General features: G+C 58.0%; 1 protein-coding gene and 1 long non-coding RNA gene across 2 annotated transcripts in view; both read left to right on the forward strand.

The window, feature by feature from the left end:
* Positions 1-26,586, forward strand: part of Polr3A (RNA polymerase III subunit A) — a 72,991-nt gene that overhangs the window by 21,788 nt on the left and 24,617 nt on the right. Inside the window, 9 exon segments of the mRNA XM_037228203.1 lie at positions 1,124-1,281; positions 1,894-2,002; positions 2,313-2,481; positions 3,442-3,623; positions 4,133-4,250; positions 10,920-11,049; positions 11,427-11,545; positions 13,170-13,320; positions 13,760-13,944. Of these exon segments, the coding sequence (XP_037084098.1) occupies positions 1,124-1,281; positions 1,894-2,002; positions 2,313-2,481; positions 3,442-3,623; positions 4,133-4,250; positions 10,920-11,049; positions 11,427-11,545; positions 13,170-13,320; positions 13,760-13,944 (1,321 nt within the window).
* LOC119104494 (uncharacterized) lies at positions 17,254-18,285 on the forward strand. Its single transcript, XR_005094948.1, has 2 exons — positions 17,254-17,402; positions 18,061-18,285. It is a non-coding gene; the product is annotated as an uncharacterized LOC119104494 (long non-coding RNA).

Raw genomic sequence — 26,586 nt, forward strand, 5'->3', positions numbered from 1 at the left:
GGCCGGCGCGGCGGCCGCCGGCGGTGGACCTCGAGCGGCCCCGCGGCTACCGGGCGTCCGCGTGTAGGAGGTGCCGCTGGCTCGCTTCAGGAGGCTGTGGAGTCGGCTGATTGTGGTCTGGGAGGCACTGACTCCACACGTTCGGAGGCTGTAGGGTCGGCTGATTGGTGGGAGGCACTGACTCCCCACGTTGGGAGGCTCTAGGGTCGGCTGATTGGTGGGAGGCACTGACTCCCCACGTTAGGAGGCTGCAGGGTCGGCCGGTAGTAGTGTGGGAAGCACTGATTCCCTGCTTTTGTATTTCATTTTGTATTTATTCATCCGGTCGTTTTGTTGGCCGTTGGTCATCACCATCCCCACTAAAACCCTTGCATTGTAAATCAAAGACATTGTTAACATAAATCTGATGGCACTTTGTCCACTTTTCGCAGCTACGGTCACGGGCGCTACTAACAGGCAATGATTCGAATACGGTTGACGCTTGATTGATCGATTGATAGAGTGGATTGACGGATTGGCGCTTGATTGGCGTGATAGAGGCATTCTAGGCATCATCTTCTCACACAGCTTTGCTCATGCACAACGTTAAGTTCAAGATTGCCCCTGCCCCCCCCCCCCCCCCCCGCCGTCGTACCGCCCCCACTGCCGGCCGTCACTGAGCGCAGGACCCGTCACTGACCGCAGGGCCCGTCACTGGCCGCAGGGCCCGCCACTGACTGCGGGACCCGTCACTGACTGTGGGACCCGTCGCTGACCGCAGGGTCCGTCACTGGCTGCCGGCCGTCACTGACCGCAGGGCCCGTCACTCGTCACTGACCGCAGGGCCCGTCACTGACCGCGGGGCCCGTCACTGACCGCAGGGCCCGTCACTGACCGCGGGGCCCGTCACTGACCGCAGGGCCCGTCGCTGACCGCGGGGCCCGTCACTGACCGCGGGGGCCGTCACTGACCGCAGGGCCCGTCACTGACCGCAGGGCCCGTCACTGACCGCAGGGCCCGTCACTGACCGCGGGGCCCGTCACTGACCGCAGGGCCCGTCACTGACCGCGGGGCCCGTCACTGACCGCGGGACCCGTCACTGACCGCGGGGCCCGTCACTGACCGCGGGGCCTGCCGTCCCCAGCCAAGGTGCCGGATGCCAAGGGCTTCGTCGGCAATAGCTTCTACTCGGGCCTGACGCCCACCGAGTTCATGTTCCACACGATGGGCGGCCGTGAGGGCCTGGTCGACACGGCCGTGAAGACGGCCGAGACCGGCTACATGCAGCGACGTCTGGTCAAGGTCAGTGCTAGGTCATGGCTGGGGTCATGGACGTCAGTTGCATGTCAAGGTGCCTCTTCAAGGTCAGAGGAAGGTCAGGGCGAGGGATAACGGGGCCATTTTGATGGCCGAGTCCCAGTTACAGCTGCTGTCTGAGGTCTCGGACTATGCTCCGCCGCGGAGTTTCAGAAGTTGTGCTCGTATTATGGTGGCACTGCGGTACCGGTGCATTGTTGTTGCGGTGTCTGGAGGACCTGTTCTGTGTTGTTGCAGTGTCTGGAGGACCTGTGCTCTGTTGTTGCAGTGTCTGGAGGACCTGTGCTCTGTCATCGCAGTGTCTGGAGGACCTGTGCTCTGTTGCAGGACCTGTGCTCTGTCATCGCAGTGTCTGGAGGACCTGTGCTGTATTGTTGCAGTGTCTTGAGTACCTGTGCCCTGGTGTTGCTTTATCTGGAGGACTTGTGCTCTTTTGTTTTGGTGTCTGGAGGGCCTTTGCTCTGTTGTTGCAGTGTCTGGATGACCTGTGCTCTGTTGTTGCAGTGTCTGGAGGACCTGTACTCTGTTGTTGCAGTGTCTGGAGGACCTGTGCTCTGTTGTTGCAGTGTCTGGAGGACCTGTGCTCTGTTGTTGCAGTGTCTGGAGGATCTGTGCTCCCAGTACGACATCAGCGTGCGGGACTCCGTGGGCAACATGGTCCAGTTCTGCTACGGCGGCGACGGCCTGGACCCCGCCTGCATGGAGGGTGGGCCAGCTGTCCTGGTGCCTCACGGCTCACCAACCCCATTGTCCTTGTTTGTGTGCTGAATTGTCCGGCATGTATTGTTTACTCGTGCGGATCGCCGCGCCGTGGTGCGTACCGCCCGTGGCGTGGGCCGGCTGGACGGGGTGTGGATCCCTCGTAAGCTCTTATATGGTGGACAAGTTGATTTGAGAGTTCAGGGCACATTGGTTTTGGGGCACATTGGTGACGACGTCTGGACGTAGGCAACACCCCCCCCCCCCCCTTGGTGTAAGGCCCGCCCTGCCGTGACCGGCGGACGACGCGCCGGCAGGCAAGGACAAGCCGGTAGACTTCGAGCGCATCCTGAACCACGTGCGCGCCAAGTCCCCGTGCGCGGACGAGGAGCCGCTGGACGCCGACAGCGTGCTGGAGGCCGTGTCGGAGATCGTGCAGATGAAGGAGTACCGGGCCTGCCAGCAGAGCTTCATCGACGAGCTGCGGTACGGCGTCCGGTGGGGGTGCTGGGACTGCGCCAGTCACAGTCACAGTCGCAGCTGGGTTAGGACGGGCTCTGTGCCAATCAGTCACAGTGACGGTCACAGTCAAGCAGGGCTAGGACTGGTTAATGCGCCAGTCACAGTCACAGTCACAGTCCAGCTGGGCTAGGACTGGGACTGAGCTAGAGTCAGAGCCAGTCTTAGTCCCAGTCTCTGTCACAGTCACAGTCGCAGTCGCAGTCACAGTCACAGTCACAGTCACAGTCGCAGTCACAGTCACAGTCCATTAGGACTAGGACTGACCCTGCACCAGTCCTCGCAGAGATCGAATAGTTGCAGGGTGTCTGGAAGCGACGCTCTGCTGCACCAGTTAGTCAATTCCTCCCAGAAAGTCGAAGAGGGCTGCAAACGCATTGGGTGCTGCTGTGTTATGTAGGCGCGACGGAAGCTGTGTCACTCTTCGCGTCCGGTGTGACGATGCTGTACCGGGTGTGGGTGGGTGGGTTTCACTGGCTGGTTGGTGGGCGGGGCTGGCGCTGGATGCTGTGCCGTGGGCGGGGTCTGTGTCGGCGTGTACGGAGTGGCTGTTGGAACTCTGGCGCTCACCCGACCTGTAACGTTCTTATGTGTTCTGAAGCTTTGATGTGCTTTGATGTTCTCTTGTTTTGTGCTCGAGGGTCTGCTGAGTGTCCGCTGCGGGCGAGGTTCCCTCGACCTCTGAGCCTCCTGTAAGCTCTGGTGTTTCTCTGAGTTTCGACGTTCCTCCCCCTCCCCCCCTCCCCCCCAAAGATCTTGACGTCTGAGGTCCCGTGACTTCTGACCCTCCTTTGACCCCGCCCCGCCGTCTGACCCTCCTCTGAACTAATCCTGACATCTGACCCTGACGGCCTCCCCTTGACCTGCCGTCTGACCCCCCCCCCCCCCTCCCCCGCCCCGCCTGACCCGCCCCTTCGTCCGCGCCAGGTCGTTTGTGGAGTCCCAGGCGCGCGCCGTGGCCCAGACCCGGCGCGCGTACCCGCTGGAGGCGGCCGGCGCGCCGCCCGGCGGGGGCGTGCTGGCGCGGCTCCACCGCCTCACCGTCTCCCAGCTGGTGGAGTTCTGCGAGATCTGCCGCGACAAATACCTGCGCGCTCGCATCGAGCCAGGTACCGCCTCCGCTCGCGCGATGGGAGAGGCGTGGAGAGCCGCGGGCTTCAGTTTATCCAAACCCATTCCAGCAATGCACGTGACTTTCGCGCACGACTGTGGGGGCGCTGTTCTTTAAACATTGGTCCGTTACGTTACTGGTTGCTGCACGATTGTTTCGTGCCCTCCGCTTGGCCTGCTCCTGTGACTGTGACGAGTGTTTGCTCTGTCGTTAGGTAAGCATTTCGTGTTTAAGGAGTGACGCATATCTTGACAAGGATATGAGAAGTATACTTGTCAAATTCTTCTCAAATTGACAGCTTTATATATACATATATGCGCTTTAGATAGCACTTGCCGTTGCTTTTGTATGCCTCAATTTGTTCTCCGGAGCTGTCACTGTGCTTGAGGGATGTTTGATTTTATATGCAGAAATTATCCATTCCTTGCCGTGCTGGCCGTTCCCCTGGTGAGCGCCGTCGGCACGGTGCGTGCGTGGGTCGCCTCTGACGGCTCCATCTGCGGCTAGGCACGGCCGTGGGCGCGCTGGCCGCTCAGAGCATCGGAGAGCCGGGCACGCAGATGACGCTCAAGACGTTCCACTTCGCCGGCGTCGCGTCCATGAACATCACGCTGGGAGTGCCCAGGTCAGTCACTGATGCTCTGGCGCTGTCTCTGTCTCTGTGTTAGCCTCTGTCTCTGTGTTAGCCCTTGTCTCTGTGTCAGTTTCTGTCTCCGTGTTAGTCTCTGTTTCTTTCTCCATCTCTGTATTAGTTTCTGTCTCTGTGTTGGTTTCTGTCTCCGTCTCCGTCTCCGTCTCTGTCTACGTCTACGTCTACGTCTACGTCTACGTCCACGTCGCTCCTCTCTCCTCTCTCTCTCTCTGTCTCTCTTTCTCTTTCCCCCTCTCTCCCTCTCTCTCACTTTCACTCTCTCCCTCTCTCCCTCTCTCTCACTTTCACTCTCCCTGTTTCCCTCTCCCTCTCTCCTCCCTGTCTTTCGTTCTTGGGGAGTTTTTGTTGCTGTTTTTACGACTCCCTTTCTTCGGTGTTGTTATGTTTCTTCTGTGTCACCAGGCCAACTGTGTATGGTTTTGGCGCACCTCCGGCGTGAGCAAAACTCGATCACAGCTGTCATGTGTTGTTCTATTCAAACACTAACAGAACTGACAGATGTCCGAATGATAAAGCACTCAGGGGCAGAACAATGCGCACAAACGCCACACATTCATACAGCCGGGCATTTGATGTTCACTTCCCACAGAGAGCATTCTCCCACCTTTTAACATAAACAGTCCACCGTTAAGTGTGAGTCGCGGTTAAGAGAAACGCGCGTACTAAGACAATCAAAACTCCTGGAATTGCGTTAGTCTGCTTCACCGAAAACAACACAGCAAACTCAAGTCTTGGGATTGAGCGCGCACCACCGGCCTGCGACGCCGCAGACTCCCGACAGACTTCAGCAGACTCAGACAGACTCCGGCAGACTCCGATAGACTCTGACAGACTCTGACAGACTCTGACAGGCTCTGATAGGCTCCGACAGACTCCTACAGACTTCGATAGACTCCGGCAGACTCCGGCAGACTCTGACAGGCTTTGATAGGCTCCGACAGACTCCGGCAGACTCTGACAAGGTCTGATAGGCTCAGACAGACTCCGACAGACTCTGATAGGCTCAGACAGACTCCGACAGACTTCGACAGATTCAGACAGACTTCCGACAGACTTCGACAGACTCAGACAGATTCAGGCAGACTGCGGTAGACTCCGATAGACTGACAGGCTCTGACAGACTCCGGCAGACTCTGACAGGCTTTGATAGGCTCCGACAGACTCCGACAGACTTCGACTGACTTCGACAGACTCAGACAGACTCAGACATACTCAGACAGACTCAGGCAGACTGCGGTAGACTCCGATAGACTGACAGGCTCTGACAGACTCCGGCAGACTGACAGGCTTTGATAGGCTCCGACAGACTCCGGCAGACTCTGACAGGCTCTGATAGGCTCAGACAGACTCCGACAGACTTCGACAGACTCAGACAGACTCCGAACAGACTCCGACAGGCTCCGACAGGTCACACGTCGTCGGGCCGCACCCAGACTATCTCGTACATGGTGCCCACGGGCGCGGCCACGCCGGCCACGCGGTGCGGGCGGCCCCAGACCCGGTTGGGCTCGGAGAACACGGTGCGGAAGCCCTGGTGCTGCAGGCCGCGAAACAGGCCGTAGACGCGGCGCAGCGCCGCCGGCGTCAGCGCCGGCAGGTGCACCTCCATGCCGAGCTGGGCCACGTGCCGCAGCGCGGTGGCGTCGCCCTCCAGCCACGCCCACTCGGCGCCCTCCACGTCCACCTTCAGGTAGTCGAGGCGGCGCGCCTCGTGCGCCAGCTGGCGCCGCATATCGCTGAGCGTCAGCAGGCGCCAGCCGCGCGCGTTGGTGCCGCTGGCGCCGGCCAGGCCCGTCGCGTGGAAGTGGGCGCCGAACGTGCGGCGCGCGCCGTCGGCGTCCAGGCTGGGGTCGAACGTGTGCACCTCGCAGCCGAGCCGCACGGCGTCGCGCTCAAAGCTCCACTCGTCTCGGCCGCCGATGGAGTACACGAGACAGCGGGGAGGCGACGGCGGCGGCGGCGGCGGCTCCTGCCGCGGCGGCGGCGGCCAGAGCGAGGAGACGGACGCGTCGAGGCAGACGAACTTGTTGCCGTCGACGACGCCGTGCGTGGCCGACTGGCCGCCGAGCATGGCCAGCTGGCGGCACCAGCGCTGCGGCCGCTCGATGTAGGCGAAGAGGGCGGCGGCCAGCGCGGCGTCGTCGGCCGGCTCCGGCGGCAGGAGGTGCGGATCCGACGGCGGCGGCGGCGGCGGCGGAGGGCACACGCTGGACGGGAGTACCCCGCTGTGGAGGGTGGGGTGGTTAGCTCCGCAGCGGGAGGAGCCGGCATGCAGGGGGGGGGGGGGTGAGGGGGGGGGGAGGCGTAAGTGACCGGCTGGCGGTAGGTGACCGGAGGGCGGTGGGTGTGACGTGGGATTGACGTGATCAGCCTCCCGTAGTGAAGAAGTGACACGTTTTGGAATGTTTGTGTGTGTGGAGGGGGGGGAGTCGGAAGCAGACGTTTGGAATCGCGGAGTAGCTGGTTCAGATTCACGAAAGCCAGTTGTTGAGAATAAAAAAAACGGCGCGTGTTCGTCAGCGCGCGGTTATGTTGAGAGCCACATTTTTGTATTCATGAGCACACGTCTCCCAATCCGGCCCATCTCTGATGTGTTGAAATGCGCAGGTTTTGAACCATTACGTCATTGATCGGGGCATAAGCACCGCCAAGGATCCCGTCTGGGTGAAAGGGGACGCGTCATAGTCTTCCGTCTTGCGAATTCGTGCTGCGTAAAATATGACAATGGACTTACGGCCGTCCTACGGTGCACGGCGAGGTGCAATCTTGTACATTTTGCTATAAAAGCCGCTTAAGTTGAGAACAACGCATATCCGTTGTTAAACACAGCGGCTTGAGTCTTGCAACAAGACATCGTGCAGATAACGTTTGAGCCAAGCCATGCGTACTGTTAGACAGCCGATTAGAAATAACAAATTTGGAAGCCAGGCTGTCTTCTAACATTAAGAACCCTAGCGGAACTACAGTAATGATTAAAAGGGCAATAGTTTCAATAGTAAGAACTGTTGGTAACTAATATGTAAAAAAAAATGTTTGTGTCACGGGATACCGAAAGCACCCGCGTTCTCCCATCAAAACGCGTCCTGACCCGGCACTGCGTGGGCGCCGTAAGCCGTGCCGAGCGGCGGCCGAGCGACCGCGCCTGTCTCATGGGCGCCGACGGCGGACGGGCGGCCAGCTGCTGGCCGTCCCGTCCCACCGACGGCCGTGAATGGGGCCTCGCCCCTCCCCGTCCCCCTCCCCCCCCCGAACTGCGCCGCCGGGGTGTCGGTCCGCCCGCCTGGCTTTGTCCGTCGTGGTGCGCAGAGCCTCGCGCCGCCTGGCGGCCGGTCTCGGCGGCAGGCGGTGGGCGTCTGTCGCCTGCTGTCGGTGGGCGTCTGTCGCCTGCTCACGCGTGGAGAAATGGGCTGGGCGACCGATTTGGGTGTTTTTTTCGTTTGCTGGTTGGCTGTTTAGCTGTTACGGTGTTTTACGCGGCATAATCGCTTTAAGGAACGCATCAGTAATAGATTTATTCCTCTATGCCGCTTACATTCGCCTTGCATGGTTCGGTTAAGGCAGAACAATGCAATTATTAACTTTGCCATTGGTAACAAAAAGCACTGAAGTTAACGCCTTTTCGTGTTCCAAACCACGTTTGTGCAGGTAGGTCAGATGCCTTGGGTGTTGTATGGCCGCCTTCTCCGCCAATATTTCACAGTCCACAAGTCGATACACCGAAAACGTCGACGAGGTTCCTACTTTGATAAAGCTCCGTCGGGTGTAGCTGGTCGACAGGACTTTTTGTATACACCAGGCGGTAGTGAAGCGCGCACATAGATCAACTTTTTCACATCATCGACACGGCAGTATTTCTTGGTTGATTGCTGATTGCCAACCATTCATTAGTTCCACGCCATTGAAGTCAGGCGTGGGAAATATATGCCTTGAGGCCAGATTCTGCGGTGCCAGAACGTAGCCACGTTCCCCACCGCCCACACGTATTAACGAAGGTCCCCGCACGGCAACGCGCGGCGTCGGGTGGCGCGCGCGGTGCCCGCGAGCGGCGCCACGTCACCTGGTGATGAGCGGCGCCACGTCACCCCCCGCTCACCTGGTGATGAGCGGCGCCACGTCACCCCCGCTCACCTTGTGATGAGCGGCGCCACGTCACCTCCCACTCACCTGGTGATGAGCGGCGCCACGTCACCTGGTGATGAGCGGCGCCACGTCACCTCCGCTCACCTGGTGATGAGCGGCGCCACGTCACCTCCCGCAACCTGTGATGAGCAGCGGCGCCACGTCACCCCCGCTCACCTGGTGATGAGCGCGCCACGTCACCTCCCGCTCACCTGGTGATGAGCGGCGCCACGTCACCTGGTGATGAGCGGCGCCACGTCACCTGGTGATGAGCGGCGCCACGTCACCTGGTGATGAGCGGCGCCACGTCACCTGGTGATGAGCGGCGCCACGTCACCCCCCGCTCACCTGGTGATGAGCGGCGCCACGTCACCCCCCGCTCACCTGGTGATGAGGGTCCACGCTCCGATCAGCAGGGCGGCCGCGGTCAGTGCTGTCCGCCAGCGGTCCGGGCCGGCCATACCGCCGCCGGAAGGCTGACTCCGGCAGCGCCGCTGCGCCGGGTCAGGTCAGCTAGTGAGGTCAGCGGGTCAGACGCCGGGTCAGGTCAGCTGGTGAGGTCAGCGGGTCAGACACGGGGTCAGGTCAGCTGGTGAGGTCAGCGGGTCAGACACGGGGCTGGTCAGCTAGTGAGGTCAGCGGGTCAGACACGGGGGCAGGTCAGCTGGTGAGGTCAGCGGGTCAGACACGGGGGCTGGTCAGCTAGTGAGGTCAGCGGGTCAGACACGGGGGCAGGTCAGCCGGTCAGCCGGTTGGGTCGCGGGCCAGACGCCGGGTCAGGTCAGCTAGTGGGGTCAGCGGGTTAGACGCGCGGGGTTAGGTCAGCGGATCGGACGCGAGATCAGTTTAGCGGGTCAGGTCAGCGGGCCACGCACGGGGTCAGTGGGTCAGACCGGCTGGCAGACCGCCGGGGCTTGAGAGGGGCCGACGCCGACGATTGCAGGGCTCGGCTGTGGCGGGCCTCTCGGCGGTGATAGAGAACGGCAGGTGACGGTGCCGTGCTGCTTGGTGACCAGCTGCGCCTGATGAGCTCCGCCTGGCGACTTGTTCCTGATGTTTCGCCGTTCTCGAGGCTCTGTAATTGGTGCCGCTCCTGGTTCTGCTCTCTCCAGCTGCCCGTCGACGGTGACTGACCACCTGACGGATGTGCTTCGGTCACCTGACCAGCTCCGCGAGTCAGGTCTCCCGGGTCAGGTCAGGTCAGGTCAGGTCGGACGCCAGGCCACACCAGGACGAGGACGCGGCTGGATTGTGGCCGTGCAAGGCTTCCACCACGTCGCAAGCAGCGTTTTAAGGGATACGTCTGCAGCAGTGTGAATAGCTCGACGACAAACAGCGCGGGCGCGCGCGCTCCGAGCTCCGAGCGCCGACGACGTCTGCAGAGCCGGCACCGCCGTTATTGTCTCCTCCCTGCTTACTTCCGCCTCACGCGCCGGCTGACAGCCCGACCACCTGTGGCGGAGGTCTTTGGTCGGAGTGACTCGCGTGACCGTGGTGACTTGTCTACAAGTCTGGCTCCTCGTGGTGGGCAAGCTCGGCGTGAATTGCTGCGGCTCGAATTGAAGTCTTAGTGTGAAGAGTCTCGTAGCTCCAGTGTAATGCACGTGGGCACGTTCAGGAGGGTGAAGTGCGTGGATGAATGTTGATATATGTTAGATGTTTTGTAAATGTTATATGTATGGGTGTGTCATATATTATGCAATACACTTTGTAAAAAAGCGCACGATAAAAACTGCAGATCCATGCCGTGTATCGAGAAAAAGATTAGAGCGTTCGGAGGCTAAATTTTCAGTGAGTAAACATGACTGGTTGTCGGATGCAGGTGCCTAATCCATACATTCGCTGGATGTTTCATAGCCCTAGGGAAAGGTCTAAATTGGTTCGGTTCGATCAAAACGTGATTGGTTCAGCTGGGAGGCTTCTCATGATCGATCAGTGCAGTTGTGTCTGACTCTGACAGCAGAACTGGCGCAGCGCGGAGAGATTGAAAGTTCTGTGTTAAACGTGTGTGTGTGTTTTCTGCATAGGCCGTTTCTGTCCGTCCAACGTCATATGGTTAGCGTTATTTTTTCCAGATTTGGCAGTGGAAGGCGGTTACCCCCCTTCCAAACCTCTACCCTTGCCAGTCATATTGATCACTGGATCGCCGTGTTTTCATTTCTTGTAGAAGTTAAGTTTACAGCAGTTTTCTCTCCCTTTTAGTTAAAAAACGTCACACCCCTAACTGTAGTGGGCGCAAAAGAATCAGCGAGTTCGGTGCGATCTTAATCTCAGCGCCTCATCATCTCTATCAACTCTCCCCATCAGCAACTCGAATTCATCAGCTCAAACTCATCAACGTGAACTCACCAAATGGAACTCATCAACTCGAACTCATCAATTCAAACTCATCAACTCAAACTCATCAACTTGAACTCACCAAATGGAACTCATTAACTCGAACTCATCAAACCAAATTCATCACCTCAAATTCGTCACATCGAGCTCATCATCATCATTATCACCGTTGGTCTCATGTCGCAGGATCAAGGAGATCATCAACGCCTCCCGCAACATCAGCACCCCGATCGTGACGGCGCAGCTGGTCAACGACACCGACCCCGAGTTCGCGCGCCGCGTGAAAGGACGCATCGAGAAGACCCTGCTGGGACAGGTACGGCGCGGCTGGCGGCGCTGCGGCGCTGCCGGCGCAGCTGCGGCGCCCTTTAAGCTCATGTTGCGCTCAAACCTTTGTGGTAAGGATGACTCTGATGTTTCAGGGCACTGTTGTGTGTAGGTAATCGTTCGATAAAATGTGCCATTGTTAGTGCTGTAAAGGTAAGTTACTAATAGGCATTGCTTTGCTCAGCGTAAATATTATCTCATTCGCGATGTTATTATTTATACTTCAAGCGCTCTTTCGTGTGTGCATTTATCGATTTTCCTTTGCTTTGTGTCTTACATATTACCTTCCCATGCTTCCATACGTGGCATACGTCATACCCGGTGTGACAAGGGTGTGATGCCCGAACTCGAGTACTCGTGTGACAGGTGTCGGAGTACCTGGAGGAGGTGTACCTGCCGGACGACACGTTCCTGCTCATCAAGCTGGATATGGAGCGGATCAGGCTGCTGAAACTGGAGGTGGATGCCGACTCCATCCGCTACAGGTAACCATGGCCACCGCAAGGCCGTCCACCGCAGTAAACACGGAGACCTGGCTTGTCTGATGCTGATTACCACGGATATGGAGTCTACCCGCCACAGGAGGTTACCATGGAAACCGGGTCTGTCTGCGGCATGTAACCATGAATACAAGATCTCCTGGATCTCCTAAGCCTCCATAAAACTGTAGGCATCCATGAAGATGAATTACGTTGGTTTTCAGTAACCATGGCTTCATAGTACATACGCCAGAGGTAACCATAGATATAGATTACATAGATAAAGTACTAGTGGATAGAGTATGTCCATCACAGGAAACCATGGAGAGGAAGTAAATTCGCGACATGTAACCACGGATACGGAGTGCATCCGCCGCAGGTAAACATGAATATTAGCTCCATCCGCCAAGGGCTGATGCATTATCTATCTGTCACGTGTTGTCATAGGCATAGATTCCTAGATTCCATCTGCCACAGGGATCAAGAAAGCGGAGTCCATTGACTACAGGTAGCCATGGCCACCAAGCTCTGGCCTGTCATTTTTTTAGCTCAGGTCTCTTATGTTATGACTATGGTACTTAATGCACCGCCGCATTAATCTTTGGGACCTAGGGCAAATTGGTTGGTATATTTGGCGTATCCAATCGGGCTCGGGGTCCGAGATGCATTTTCCTCACGCGTACGGTATTTCGGGTGATTTTGTACCCGAATGAAGAGACCATTGTGGTCTTCGGGTCCTGGCAGCGGGTGGCGGGTCTTCGGCACGTCCGCGGTACAGTGCAGCAGTACGAAAAGTACCGGGCGCTGCCCGGGCGGGCGGCTGCCACGCCTTGAGGCCGAGGCGCGCCGGAGGGGGGTGTCCACGCGCGGGTGATGGCTGTCGGTCCGCTGGTGGGCGCCGTGCCGGGCGGCGGACGCTGCTGGAGCTCCAGGCGTGCCGGAGGGCGGTGTTAAGGCGTGAGGAGGGGTGGGGGAGTGTGGAGGAGGGCGGCTGATGCTGCTGGAGCTCCAGGCGTGCCGGAGGGCGGTGTTAAGGAGTGAGGAGGAGGGGAGTGTGGAGGAGGGCGGCTGACGCTGCTGGAGCTCCAGGCGTGCCGGAGGGCGGTGTTAAGGAGTGAGTAGGAGGGGAGTGTGGAGGAGGGCGGCTGACGCTGCTGGAGCTCCAGGCGTGCCGGAAGGCGGTGTTAAGGAGTGAGGAGGAGGGGAGTGTGGAGGAGGGCGGCTGATGCTGCTGGAGCTCCAGGCGTGCAGGAGGGCGGTGTTAAGGAGTGAGGAGGAGGGGAGTGTGGAGGAGGGCGGCTGATGCTGCTGGAGCTCCAGGCGTGCCGGAAGGCGGTGTTAAGGAGTGAGGAGGAGGGGAGTGTGGAGGAGGGCGGCAGACGCTGCTGAGGCTCCAGGCGTGCCGGAGGGCGGTGTTGAGGAGTGAGGAGGAGGGGAGTGTGGAGGAGGGCGGCTGTCGCTGCTGGAGCTCCAGGCGTGCCGGAACGCGGTGTTATGGAGTGAGGAGGAGGGGAGTGTGGAGGAGGGCGGCTGTCGCTGCTGGAGCTCCAGGCGTGCCGGAAGTGGTGTTAAGGAGTGAGGAGGAGGGGAGCGTGGAGGAGGGCGACTGACGCTGCTGCTGCCGCTGCAGCATCTGCACGGCACGGCTGCCGACCAAGCCGGCCTCGGTGACGGTGGAGAGCGACACCATCCTGACGGTGCGCGCCGGCGCCGGCAAGAGCTCCTCCCTCTACTACCAGATCCAGAGCCTGAAGGAGCACCTGCCGTTCGTCGTCATCAAGGTGAGCCGCGGTCCGCGGCGGGATCGAGCGCCGGTCGCGGCGGCGTTTGTGGCGCGCGGCCCAGGTGCGCGGGTTCTGGTGGAGCTGGACGCGCGCGTGGTGGGAAAAACGCGCGTTCGCTGCGGCGGGCTGTGAGAACGCCTGCCGTTTTCCTCGTGGTGGCAGTTTTGGACGCTGTGACACTGGCGGTCCCGTGCGTTGTTGACCATGGCATCGCTCGGCGGGGCGGGGGGGGGGGACCTCTGTCATATGGTCCCTCGATGGGGCTCTCTCTCTCTGCCCTTTGCAGCCTCTGGGTGGGGCTCTCCCTGCCCTCTGTGGTCCTCGGTGGGGCTCTTCCTGCCCTCCGTAGTCCCTCTGTGGGGCTCTTCCTGTGTGCTGACGCTGTGACTGTGCGCTCTGTGTGCTAACTCTGTGACTCTGCGCGCGCGCGCGCCAGGGACTGCCGTCGGTAGCGCGCGCCGTGATCGCCATCGACGACTCGAAGGGCTCGCCGCGCTACAAGCTGTTCGTGGAGGGCAACAACCTGCGCGAGGTGATGGCGACGTACGGCGTGCGGGGCACGGCCAGCACCTCCAACAACACCCACGAGGTGTACAGCACGCTCGGCATCGAGGCCGCCAGGTGAGGACGCCGCCCGAGGGCTGGAGAGGACGGATGGGGACACCACCGGCGGCCGGGGGCAGGGGGGGGGGGACGCCCGCGGAGGGCAGTTGGGGATAGTGGATGCCAGCCAACAGAGGCCAATTGGGATATGTGAGGACAGTTGGGGATAGACAAGGACAGCCAGCAGAGGATAGTTAGGGATAGGTGAGGACGGCTGAGGACAGACGAGGACGGCCGGCGGAGGACAGTTGGGGAGATGTGCAGGCTCGTGTTGGGTTGAGCCCATGCCACAATTGTGTGGTTTTACAGACGCAATGAGTTCGCACGGTGCTCGCGTTAAGAAAACTGGTGGACAGATGTCTTGAACTCGCCGATGCGATGAGTTGTGCGAACCTCCATTGTGATAGCTTGCCTAGAGCAACGAGTGCACGTGCAAGTTTACGAACGCATGCCTTGACAACCGATGCGCCCTAAAGCCCAAGTACTCAACCAACCAACCAACCATCCCCTGACAACGATCTTGAGCAAGCCACTAGATGGCCACACACACGCTGTGTGGTTTCTCCCGCCATTTGTCAGGCACGGTGCTGGTCAGCTGACGCTGAATTGCGTACATCGTCTACGCCGCAGCGCGTGGTGTTGTCTGCTGCACCGACAGGTCCCATCGCCCATTATCGGCCTGACGCGCACAGCACGGCAACATGGCGTATTCACATCCACATGTTGCGAACGCACAGTAGCATTTACATCCCACAGTTACATTACATCCATGGCGACAGTGCAGCGACCATTCGCACACAGTCCACCGCGCGTTAAGCGCGCTCCCTCTAGCTTGGCGTTAGCGTGATCGACCGCCTGACCGCCCACCAGTCGGGAGCGAGGGCCGCGCCTCGCTCCCGACATGGGTGAGTTACCCCCCACCGACACCCGGACCCCACCCATGTCGGGAGCGAGGGCCGCGCCTCGCTCCCGGCATGGGTGGAGCTTACCCCACCGGCGCCCGGATCACACCCATGTCGGGAGCGAGGGCCGCGCCTCGCGCCCGGCATGGGTGGAGCTTACCCCCACCGACACCCGGACCCCACCCATGTCGGGAGCGAGGGCCGCGCCCGCTCCCGGCATGGGTGGAGCTTACCCCCCACCGACACCCGGACCCCACCCATGGTCGGGAGGAGGGCCGCGCCTCGCCCGACATGGGTGGAGCTTACCCCCACCGACACCCGGACCCCACCCATGTCGGGAGCGAGGGCCGCGCCTCGCTCCCGACATGGTGGAGCTTACCCCCCACCGACACCCGGACCCCACCCATGTCGGGAGCGAGGGCCGCGCCTCGCTCCCGACATGGGTGGAGCTTACCCCCCACCGGCGCCCGGACCGCACCCATGGTCGGGAGCGAGGGCCGCGCCTCGCTCCCGGCATGGGTGGAGCTTACCCCCCACCGGCGCCCGGACCGCACCCATGTCGGGAGCGAGGGCCGCGCCTCGCTCCCGGCATGGGTGGAAGCTTACCCCCCACCGACACCCGGACCCCACCCATGTCGGGAGCGAGGGCCGCGCCTCGCTCCCGACATGGGTGGAGCTTACCCCCCACCGACACCCGGACCCCACCCATGTCGGGAGCGAGGGCCCGCGCCTCGCTCCCGGCATGGGTGGAGCTTACCCCCACCGACACCCGGACCCCACCCATGTCGGGAGCGAGGGCCGCGCCTCGCTCCCGGCATGGGTGGAGCTTACCCCCACCGACACCCGGGACCCCACCCATGTCGGAGCGAGGGCCCGAGCCTCGCTCCCGGCATGGGGAGCTTACACACCGGCGCCTGGCCACACCCCATGTCGAGGGCGAGGGCCCGCCTCGCTCCCGGCATGGGTGGAGCTTACCCCCCACCGACCCGGACCCCAACCCATGCCGAGGGCGAGGCGCGCCTCGCTCCCGGCATGGGTGGAGCTTACCCCACGGCCCGGACCCCACTCATGTCGGGAGCGAGGGCCGCGCCTCGCTCCCGGCATGGGTGGAGCTTACCCCACCGCGCCTGGACCCCACCCAAGGCCGAGGGCGAGGGCCCGCACCTCGCTCCCGGCATGGGTGGAGCTTACCCCACCGGGCGCCTGGACCACACCCATGTCGAGGGCGAGGGCCGCGCCTCGCTCCCGGCCATGGGTGTGTAGCTTACCCACCGGCGCCTGGACCACACCCATGTCGAGGCGAGGGCCGAGCTCGCTCCCGCATGGGGAGCTTACCCCACCGACACCCGGACCGCACCGTCGGGAGCGAGGGGCCTCGCCGGCGGGGGAGCTACCCCCACCGGCGCCGCACGGTCGGGAGCGAGGCCGCGCCTCGCTTGCCGGCATGGGTGGCGCTACCCCCCACCGGCGCCGGACCGCACCATTCGGGAGACGAGGGCGGCCCGCGCGCCCCGCCTGGCAGCCCGGGCCCGCCGACGCACGGCCTGACGCCGTGCGGCCAGGTTCGACCATCATCCACGGAGATCATCAGTACCCGATGGAGGTCGCACGGCATGTCCATCGACCGGCGGCACGTGATGCTGCTGGGCCGATCTGATGTGCTCCCGCGGGGAGGTGTTGGCATCACCCGCTTACGGCCTCGCCAAGGATGAAGGAGAGCGTGCTCATGCTGGCCGGTCGGTGAGTGACCGGGGGCAGCGGCCTCGGCGCTGAAGGCTAATTGGGTGGTGAATGTCTGTGTAAATGCTTGGATGAAGGTATCGCTGGAGTTGGGGTGTAGCAGACTGGGAAAGGTGGTGCTGGAGGTGCTGATTTTATGCAGGGGATGGGAGATGGCATTTCACCGTCTAAAGGCAAGAAAGCCGAAGAGCGATTAGTTAAGACAGCACTTACCCTGCCGCCCAGAGGCAAAAAGGCTATCTGAGGTGCGGTATACCCCTCTCGGCGGGCGGGGGCGGGGAGGGGGGGGGGGATTATCAGAGGCAATCTGTGTTTTGGCGGGAATAAAGGAAGCCTCTCTGAGACGCGTCGCTCGCCCCACTGGTGTCGAAAGACGGATGAAAGGCGCCGGTGATCTTCCACAACAGACGCCCGGCGCGCCGCCTTGTATGTGGACCTCACGAGCCTCCGAGTCGTGCGCGCGTGAGTCTCGCCGGCTCCTCCCATGTGCAGAGCTCTCAGACCTCTCCGATACCCTCAGTGAGGATTCCCCACGAAGGTGAGGTCGCCGGACCGGCTGTGACCTCCGCCTGCCCCTCCCCTCCCCTTCGAGGAAGTGCATGGACATGTTCCCCTTCGAGAAAATGCAATGCATGAAAATGCGTCTATTGATGACTGGTGCCCCCCCCCCCCTTCCGTCGGTGTCGGCAGTTTGAGAAGACGTCTGACCACCTGTTCGACGCGGCCTACTACGGCCAGAAGGACGTCATCACGGGCGTGTCTGAGTGCATCATCATGGGCATGCCCACCTCGCTGGGTACCGGCCTCTTCAAGCTGCTCCAGAAGACCACCAAGGTGGGTGGTCGGCGCTGGGTCGGACTCAGAGGCCGGGTTATTCAGACCAGCAGCAGACCGGGGGCTCGGAGGTCAGGCAGGCGGAGAAGGCCTGGTGAAGTGGTGTGAAATCAGGTCAAGCAGGCTGAGGTCAGGACGTGTGGTGTAACGTTATGGATAGGTAGATATATAGATGCATAGATAAGTGAACTGTAGTATATAGCTCGCCTATCTATCTATCTGTCTATCTATCTATCTATCTATCTGTCTATCTATCTATCTATCTATCTATCTATCTGTCTATATATATATATATATATATATATATATATATATATATATATATGTGTGTATGTATGTATGTATGTATGTATGTATGTATGTATGTGGACGTCAGCTGCGATCTCGATAAGCCTGGGAAGATGCTTACCAAGGTCATATGGCCTGCAGCATCGTTAGGTCAGAGATGCGCTTGTCTTGTGTACGGATTGGCTGGATTATGTGCCGGATTACGTTAGTCCGGAAGATAGTTGTCTTCTTGCGCTGCGTTGGCAGCGATGTTCCCGTCCCTTACGCGGCAGTAGGTTTGTGCTGAATCTGCTGTATCCCGCAATCTCTTCTATTAGTGGTGCTCTACACTCGCTGCTGGCATTACTCTTATAACGTGCTGTTTCGGCAGGTGTCCGCGCCGCCGCAGCGCAAGCTGCTGTTCGGCTCCCCGGAGCTGCACGCGCCGGGCTTCAGCTAGCAAACTGCCACCTGTAGGCAGTGATGGGAAGCTGGAGTTCCCAGTTCTGATACTGCAGCGCGACGGTCGTGCTGTGTTTCTGATGTGTGGGTGATGAAATCAGCGAGGGTTGGTTTGTTATTGCGTCGGAGGAAATACAGATATGTGTTTTGAAGAGCATGGCTTGTCGTTACCCGGACTGAACTCCGTCATATTTAAAAGGCAAATTTGATGGAGCATTTTACGGGGATGGCCAAGGGGGCCGGAGTCCTTACCAACCTTGGTCGTTACAAAAGCTCTGAACCCCACCACCTTGCCTCCAAACTCTCACTGAACGCACACTTTTGTCCGGCGCCCTTTTACATGCGTGGAATGTCACGACACAGACCTGCCTAGCTAGTCTGATCCTCTTGACCAGTCAGCAGTCGACTGTCGTGGACAAGGCACATTCGCGGGGTTTTAAGGAGGCGAGCCCGTATTGACTCGCGGTGGTGGTTAGATAAATAGATCTGAGCTTACTTGCTGCGGAGACGGCAAGCAGGAAGCACATTCGTCAGAGTTGTCAAAAGGTTCGCGAATACCGGGAAGGCCGCGGGCACAGCGAGTCTGACTTGAACAGCGAGCACGTCTCACCTCGAGCGGTAGGATCTCGTCCGCACACTTTATAGATGGCATTATTATTACATAATTACATATATATATATATATATATATATATATATATATATATATATATATATATATATATATATATATATGGTATTCTATGCGATCACTCAGCGCAGTTCCATGCGGTTTTTAACAGCAAATGGCGCCATCTCGTAAACAAAGCGCTGTGCAAGGCTGAAGGCATTTGCACACAGGCCTTTTGATCAGAGAGAATTTCGTTTAGAGAGAGGGGGGGGGGACGCGATGGTCTGTCTTATTCTACCAGGGGGCGGAGTATCTCGCCGCTCGCACCTCGCCTCTGCCATCGGGTTGGGAGTTTTCGCGCAGAGCTTGCGGCGGAAAACTGAGGGGTTCGCGTTCTGCTGGGGTTTCAGAGATGTCGCGTAACTCATGCACCAAAGTAGATCTGAAACTGCGAGAAGTTTTCAACCACCAATGAGAAGGAAGATTGTGAAAATAAAATTTGTATTTCACCAAAATCCTTTTAGGATTTTGCCCTTCGGCCTCATCACGTTCACATCCACCACGGGCCGTTTCTTCTCAAACTGCACGCATCAACAGATGCGTGCAGTTTGACTTGACTTTAGTTTGACAGTTTGACTTTAAGACTTGCAACACCGCAAGTCTTAGGATATTTTTGTCGCCGAGTTGGGATGGAGCCTAGGAAACAAACCATGATGCCGTGGGGTACGGGAAAGGGTCTTTACGGAAAGGCTTACTGGTGTTGTGAGATGAAATGCATTACCATTAAAGCCCTATGTAAGATTATTGAATGCGCGCTGTAATCATTTTTCGTTGCCGTGACCTGTGTTTCATGTTGTTTTTGGTCGAAGGCATCTTTTGGTGCCAAACGTTATGTGAAAATAGACATTTTTGCCGTCGACCTTATGCACCAAGTCGGCAACAACCACCCCTGCTCACATGCATGCTACACAGAGCCGGTCACCTTTCCCCCTTTGCTACACAGAGCCGGTCACCTTTCCCTCTTTGCTACACAGAGCCGATCACCTTTCCCTCTTTGCTACACAGAGCCGATCACCTTTCCCTCTTTGCTACACAGAACCGGTCACCTTTCCCTCTTTATTGAGACATTATTTGAACGGATAATTTGCACGTAGCATGAACAGAACAGCATCAATAGTTTCTCACGATATGCACACATCAGAGCAGCTTGAGGTTCTCCAGGAAGGATGACATCTGAGGCCGCGAGAGAGGACACGAGTGGAAGAGCTTGCCGCAGGAGTCGTTGCCGAACTTGTTGCCCATGAAGGCGGCGTACTCGAAGGGCGCCCGGCTCTCCTTCATCGTGTCGAAATCCAGCTCCGCGGGGTCGGTGCTGGAACAAACGAGATACGGTGTCGGACATATTTTGTACGTGACGGGGTCAACATGGCTGCACTACTGATCATTGCAACACTGGCGAAGTACCGCTTTTGGATGATCTTCCGTTTACTAACATGGTGCTCCTATTTCCTTTTAACGTACTTTCAAAGCACTGCCAGCCCGCGCAAACCAAAGCTATTGAAAGTTCCGTGCGGCGGGAGTCGAACCGCAGACCTCTCCGTCGCTGCGCGCTCACCCAAAGATATCGACGATGAGCTGTTCCTCCCGGGTGAGGAGCGAAGCGTCCTGCTCGGCCTCCACCAGGCAGACGAACTTGAGCACGCAGCTCTGCTCGTCCGTGGCGCTGACCGCGTCCCAGATACCGCTCTCACGGTCAATGAGCACCTGCGGAGGCGGAGGCGAACGGGGCGGTGACGGGTGCAGGTGTGAGCACAGGAACACAGTCACGCCGGCGACGGGCGCAGGTGTGAGCACAGGAGCACAAAGTCACACCGGCGACGGGCGCAGGTGTGAGCACAGGAGCACAAAGTCACGTGTGACGTGCCGTCTGATGAGGTTGCAAACAGGTAGCCAACCTGTTGCGAGATTTGCCTACATGGTTGAAGAACACACCACCAGCCGATCACTGCTTGTTACTTGGTGCCAAGCGTTGCTTAGTGAGCCGCTGTCATTTCAACACTTAGTGCACGCTTTTGGACACGGTGTATCCTAATACAGACGCTGTCGATTTGCTCTACAGCAGGCGGTTGCCACTGCCACAAAACGCCTCTTAAAAATAAACACGGACGCGCACTGGGACTCGCCAGACATCCCGTCACTTACACACACCGTCTTGAGCGCGACACTTATGCCCAGAGCCAAACTCCGCGGCTGTTCTGCGCTGAGGCGTTGCTCCTCGAGCCCCTCCCCCTCTCCGTCCCCTTCTCCCTCCCCCCCCCCCCCGTCCCTCTCCGTACCTGGTCCTGCTGCTCGGCGACGTCACGCCCCCGGCGTCCGCCGCGGCGTCCGCCGCGGCGTCTGCCGCCGAACCCCCCGCGGCGGCGCCTGGCGGCGGCGCCCGCCAGCAGCCCGGCACCGCCGATGGCGACGGCCGCCAGACCGGCCACCGCCAGCGGCCCCGCTACCGAGGCGGCTGTGCCGGCGCCGAGGGTGAGCGCGCCGGCGGTGCCCGCGCCCAGGAGGACCAGGGCCTCGGTCAGCTGAGCTGCGGCCACGGCCGCCACCAGAGCCAGCAGCGTACGGTTCATCTCGGCTGCAGAAAGGAGTGGGGTGCGATATGTTGTAGCAGACTGTCAACAGACCGCGTTTCGTCTCGGCTGGAGTGGACGCGACACCACGCGGGAGACAAGGGGATAAGGACTGTCGGTTGTATTCGCTCCTCGAATACGGATTGGAACGGGTGTTGACCCGGTGTTGACCGTGCCATGAAAGTGACAGCAGTGCGAAGCTTAGTTTGCTGGTGCGAGACCACGTAGGTATGTTGCGAGGTTATGATGAGCTCAGCGGAGTGTAGCTCATTTTGGTTCGGAGAGGAACAGAATGCCAGGCGGATAAGCGTAGAGAGAGCCCCAGGGGGTCACAAGAGCGCCAGCGGACTTTTAAGGGATTAAGAAGCTACGGATCATCTTAGCAGGCGGTTGGAAGTGGAACCAAGGGTGAAATGGGTTTGGGATGGGGTGTTAAAGGGCGTCTGTCTGCCTCCCTAACTTCTTCCGTTGCTGGAAATCCCAGGGATGTAAAAGACTCATCACAAATTACACCGGCTTTCATCAATTCTATGACGTCATCAGGACACCATGCCGTGTCCCGGCGATCAGCACGGATGTCTCCGTAGTTTCATTGAATAGGACGTCTCGGATAGAACTGATAGAACTCGGAAAAGACTCTCCGGATGGTCCTGCCTCACCTGAGCTGCGCAAGGCGTATTCTCCCACGAGATGCAGGCGTTTGTGTTCAGTGGCCTGTCCCGCCCTCTTATACCTGTACGCCGACCCCTGTGACACCAGCATTCACCCTCCGGGCAGCGGAGGCCTTGTGACGTCACATGCAGCACCAGCAGGACGGTGATTGGCTAGCGCGAGCCGCCGCGGCCGGTTTATGGAGCTCCAGGTTAGTGGAGGAGCCCGCGGCACCGGCAGTCCCAGCGCGCAACGCAACGCTTGTCTGTAGCCGCTGGGGGGGGGACGGGGGGGGGGCGGAAGCGGCACCGTCCTGAGGCGGCAAGGGCCAGTGACTGGCCAATTAGCACAGTTTGAACGTGAACCCTCGGGCGGGCTTGCAGGGTCGGCGATGAATTGGGTCTTTTCCGCATACGGCTGTGGCTGCGGCTGCGGCTGCGGCCGCGGCCAAGGTCGCAGTAGTTAGCAGTACTCTGCCACCGCGCCGTGTTACTGGCTCGCCTTACCGACTTTTGTCTACCATACCGTCATGCTGGTGCCGGTGGCGCGGGGCTGGTCCTGTTTGGGGGGGGGGGGGCTTGGAATCACTGGTCCTTTTCTTTCTTTGCACTGTCGCAAGCCTTGTGCCAATTTGTCTACATGTCGAGTAGGCTCGATACACTCACACCACATCCCCAAAGTGCGATAATCGCCGCGCCTACAGCTGCTATGATGAGATAGCAGACTAATGCAGCTGTTGATGTTGACAAAGTCGATTTCCTGCATCAGTGACCGCTTGATGAGTTGGCATTTGCCGGTCAGAGAGGACGAGTGCGGAAGCTAAGAATAAATCTACTTTGAACTCGCCCAAATGAAACATAAGCCTCGTTGTGATAATCCTCACTCGCACTCTAACACCGGCACTAACTCTAACTCTGCCTCCTTGAACGCACCAACTCTAGCCTTACCGCATCAACCAGGTCATTGCCTTCCGCGAACGCAGCTCCATTTTCATGCATAAAGAATTCGTGACTGGCATTTCGCCAAGGCCGCCGGCCGACCCTTCACTAGTTTTGCAACGGCGGACAAGACCTCCTTCCACCAGCCGCCACTGAGCCAGGGGCACCGGCAGGGGCGGAGTCAGGCGGGCGGTCGGTGGGGCACGGCTGCTGGCAGGAGCGGAGCCAGGCGGGCGGACGGCGGGGGACGCCCGCCAGCAGGGGCGGAGCCAGGCAGGCGGACGGCGAGGACACGCCAGGTGGCAGGGCGGAGCCAGGCGGGTGGACGGCGGGGGACGCCCGCTACCAGGGGCGGAGCCAGGCGGGAGGACGGTGGGGCACGCTCACAGGCAGTGGCGGAGCCAGGTGGGCTGACGGCGGGGCACTCCCGCCAGCGCTGGCAGGGGCGTGGTCTCGAAGCGGCGCCGCTGACCGGCCTTTCGGCAGCACCCGTAGGCAGGCGACGCGTGTGCAAGCGCTTGGCAAGCTGCAGCACAGGAGTGGCCGAGTTTGTGCTCTGACGAAACCGGGGGCGTAGTTTTCGCAAATTGACTTAAGAAGGAGGGTGTTAAGCAGTACATAATGACGAAACCTCCCCAAAATAGGTCAGTAAGCGGGTTTCTCCCGGCTTTGACCCACTTCCTACGCTTATATGCCCCACGGTGCACGCCCGTCCATGCCTCCCACGCTGAGCCGCAGTGCTCAGGTGGTCAGACGCCGTGGGCTGCTCGCCCCGGGCGGCTTCAGAACAGATGGCGGGTCGGACAAGACTGACTGACACTACGTCGGCGAGCCGGCCGCATGGGATGACCCCAAGTCGACAAAGCAAGCCGGAGGGGGGGGGGGGCGTCAAAACAGGGGACATGGCCGCTCGTGATCGTCCGATGCTTTACCGCGCCGGCGTCTGGCATGGTCGCTAGTCTTTTCATGAACCCATGCGTCGAAATGTAGAGAAATTGAGAGAAATGCGTTGCTGGTTGACCTGAATTCTGCGCACAGTGCAAGCATCGCGAAAAATAGACGGAGAGAGTAGAACAACGTTAGAGCAGGATCTTTAAGACTAGATCCATAATGGTCCACCAGATCCATCCATCAGATCCATCAGATAATTAACTGTCGTTCAACTATTGTAGTTTAGTTGCTAAACACTTTGGGCATGTAATACAAGATATCTGAGATGAAAACGAGGCGTCGATGAGACAGCAGTATTAGCCTTATTCCTCGGAGAAAAACCAGGATAATGGAGATATAGTTGGGTTGATATTTCGGCAACATGCCTTTATAGAAACAATAGCAGAAGTGAATTCGAAATTGCCTGTCGATGATCCTACTCGATTTTTAGGTTTTTTAAAAGCAAATCACACTCCACAGCACACGTTCAACAACCGTAAAGTAGGCAAACTGAATGTCACTGCAGATCAGCGGAACTCTATCAGGGACCTTAGCAAACATGATGATATCATAGTTCAACAGAGCGATGAGTGCAAGGGTCATGTAATCTCAGACAGGCTAACTTATGTTAACAAAGTTAAGGCTTTACTTAACGATAGCGACGGCTATTAAAAACTGAATAGGCACCCAGTCCCTCGGGTAGAGGCTAAAACAAAAAGAACACTAAAGAACAGTCAGCGGAAAATTTTCGAGCAAAACCATCAAAGACTTGACACCTAGACACAGCAGACCGCCTGTATTCTCTGGGCTAACTAAAGATCGCAAACCTGCGGTCCCCCCCAGACCTGTCTTATCTGTGTGCGGTGGTCCTACAGAGAAAACTTCGTGTCTTTTAGAGAAAATACTTAACCAACTCTTGAGGTTTGTTCCCACTCATCTGTGGGATGCCAGAGGCTTTTTAAAAAGGCTTCCAACCACTTGTAGGCAGAATGATTACCAGAAGGCAGCATTTTCTTCAGTGTAGATGTCGACTTGCATGGCAATATACCAGTTAATGAGGCTATCGCTGCCGTGAAAGCTAAATTAGACAAACACGTACATGAAATTGATGCTTCCGGTCTATCAAAAGAGGATAGCTGCGCTCTTTTAGAACCGTGTCCCCACATTAATGTTTTCTCGTTCGGAGACTTTAACCGACAAAAATTGAGAATAGCAATTGGGATCCCATGCGCTCCTCCTCTGGAGATAATAATTTTAGATCGATTTGAAACGAAGGCTCTGACTGTCAGCCCATTAAAACCAACTTTCTTAGCTAGATACATCTCTGCTTATGTTGGGATATGGACGCACGGACAGTGCCCTTGAAGAGTTTTTAGAGTTCATGAACAACTAGCATCTAAATCTAGCTTTTACGATGGAGCATGCGACGGCGGAAAGAGGCTCCCATATTTTGATACGCTAGTGACGGTGGAAAGGAGAAACAACCGCACAACGTTAGAAACGGAGCTCTTTATCAAGCCCACCATTTCTGGTATCATTCCGCACTGTGGACCTGCGTATCCGGCTTCCACTAAGCACAGCATAATTCGTAACACGTTTCGTAGGGCTCTAAACAACTCATCAAGTAGTGAAAAGGAAAGAGGAGGTTAAGCAAAATATGGGGTTTGCTGCTGGGCAATGGATACTCTCCGCAATGTTTAGGTAAAATGTTGGAATAAGTAAAAAAGTCTAGAGCGCGTGGGGTATGTGTGGTAGGAGGCGGGAACACGTCCTATCGAATGACGAATTTTCAAATCTCTCTTACATAGATGAACATTTGCTTTGGAAAACCAAACACACTGTTAAAAAGATCAAAACTGCGAGAACGCACAGCTTGGAAAAACGACAAGAAGCTTAAAAAGTTTCTGGTGGAACCTTCCATCTCGAAGCCTAAGCGCCCAGGTGGCAACAGATGTTATTCGTGCAGTTCTGGGTTTCAAGAGGTTTGCACACAACAAACATGATTTACGAAATCAAGTGTATACTGCGTGAACAAGCATGGGAGGGACTCAATCTATGTCGGGGAGTCCATGCGCCCTATTCGTTTGAGATATACTGAACGCCTGCGAGACGCTAAAAACAAAACAGGGAATGCCGCTTTCGGTGACCACTTTTTGGCAAAACACGCTCAGGCTGAAATCGAGGGAGGTGTAAACCCTATGCCCGTTTTAGAGTTCAAAGGCATCTACAGAGCACAGGACCACCCATACAGGAAAATTAGTAAATCTATTCTTATCAAAAGTCGGCCACCAAACCTTTACCTACCGGCCTCATCATGGCCGATTATGCGAACGCGATATATGCCTTTATGTGTGATGTGTACCAGCATAAAGTCGTTTACATGTGTAAGTGATGCCTAACACGTGATGTGCCATGCCTGTTCAATTAAAATCGTTTGCATGCATAATTGATGCGCGATGTGTAAAGCCTGTCTACTTCAACTCGCTTGTATGTTTGAATGAAGCGTGATGCGCCATGCCTATTTCTTTGAATTCGTTTGTATGTACACGTATGTTCGCGTACCGTAATTCTTAGGTAGACAATGTATCATGGTAATGGCTGACAATCGCTCAATGTTTCATTCCTTGAATGTTGGTGCCCTGTGAAAACTGTAGCTTACTTTTTCAATAAAAAAATAAAAGAAAAATAGAGTGGGATCA

This window comes from Pollicipes pollicipes, unplaced genomic scaffold (assembly GCF_011947565.3).
Source record: "Pollicipes pollicipes isolate AB1234 unplaced genomic scaffold, Ppol_2.1 Scaffold_6052;HRSCAF=7182_pilon_pilon_pilon, whole genome shotgun sequence".
Lineage (NCBI taxonomy): Eukaryota > Metazoa > Arthropoda > Thecostraca > Pollicipedomorpha > Pollicipedidae > Pollicipes > Pollicipes pollicipes.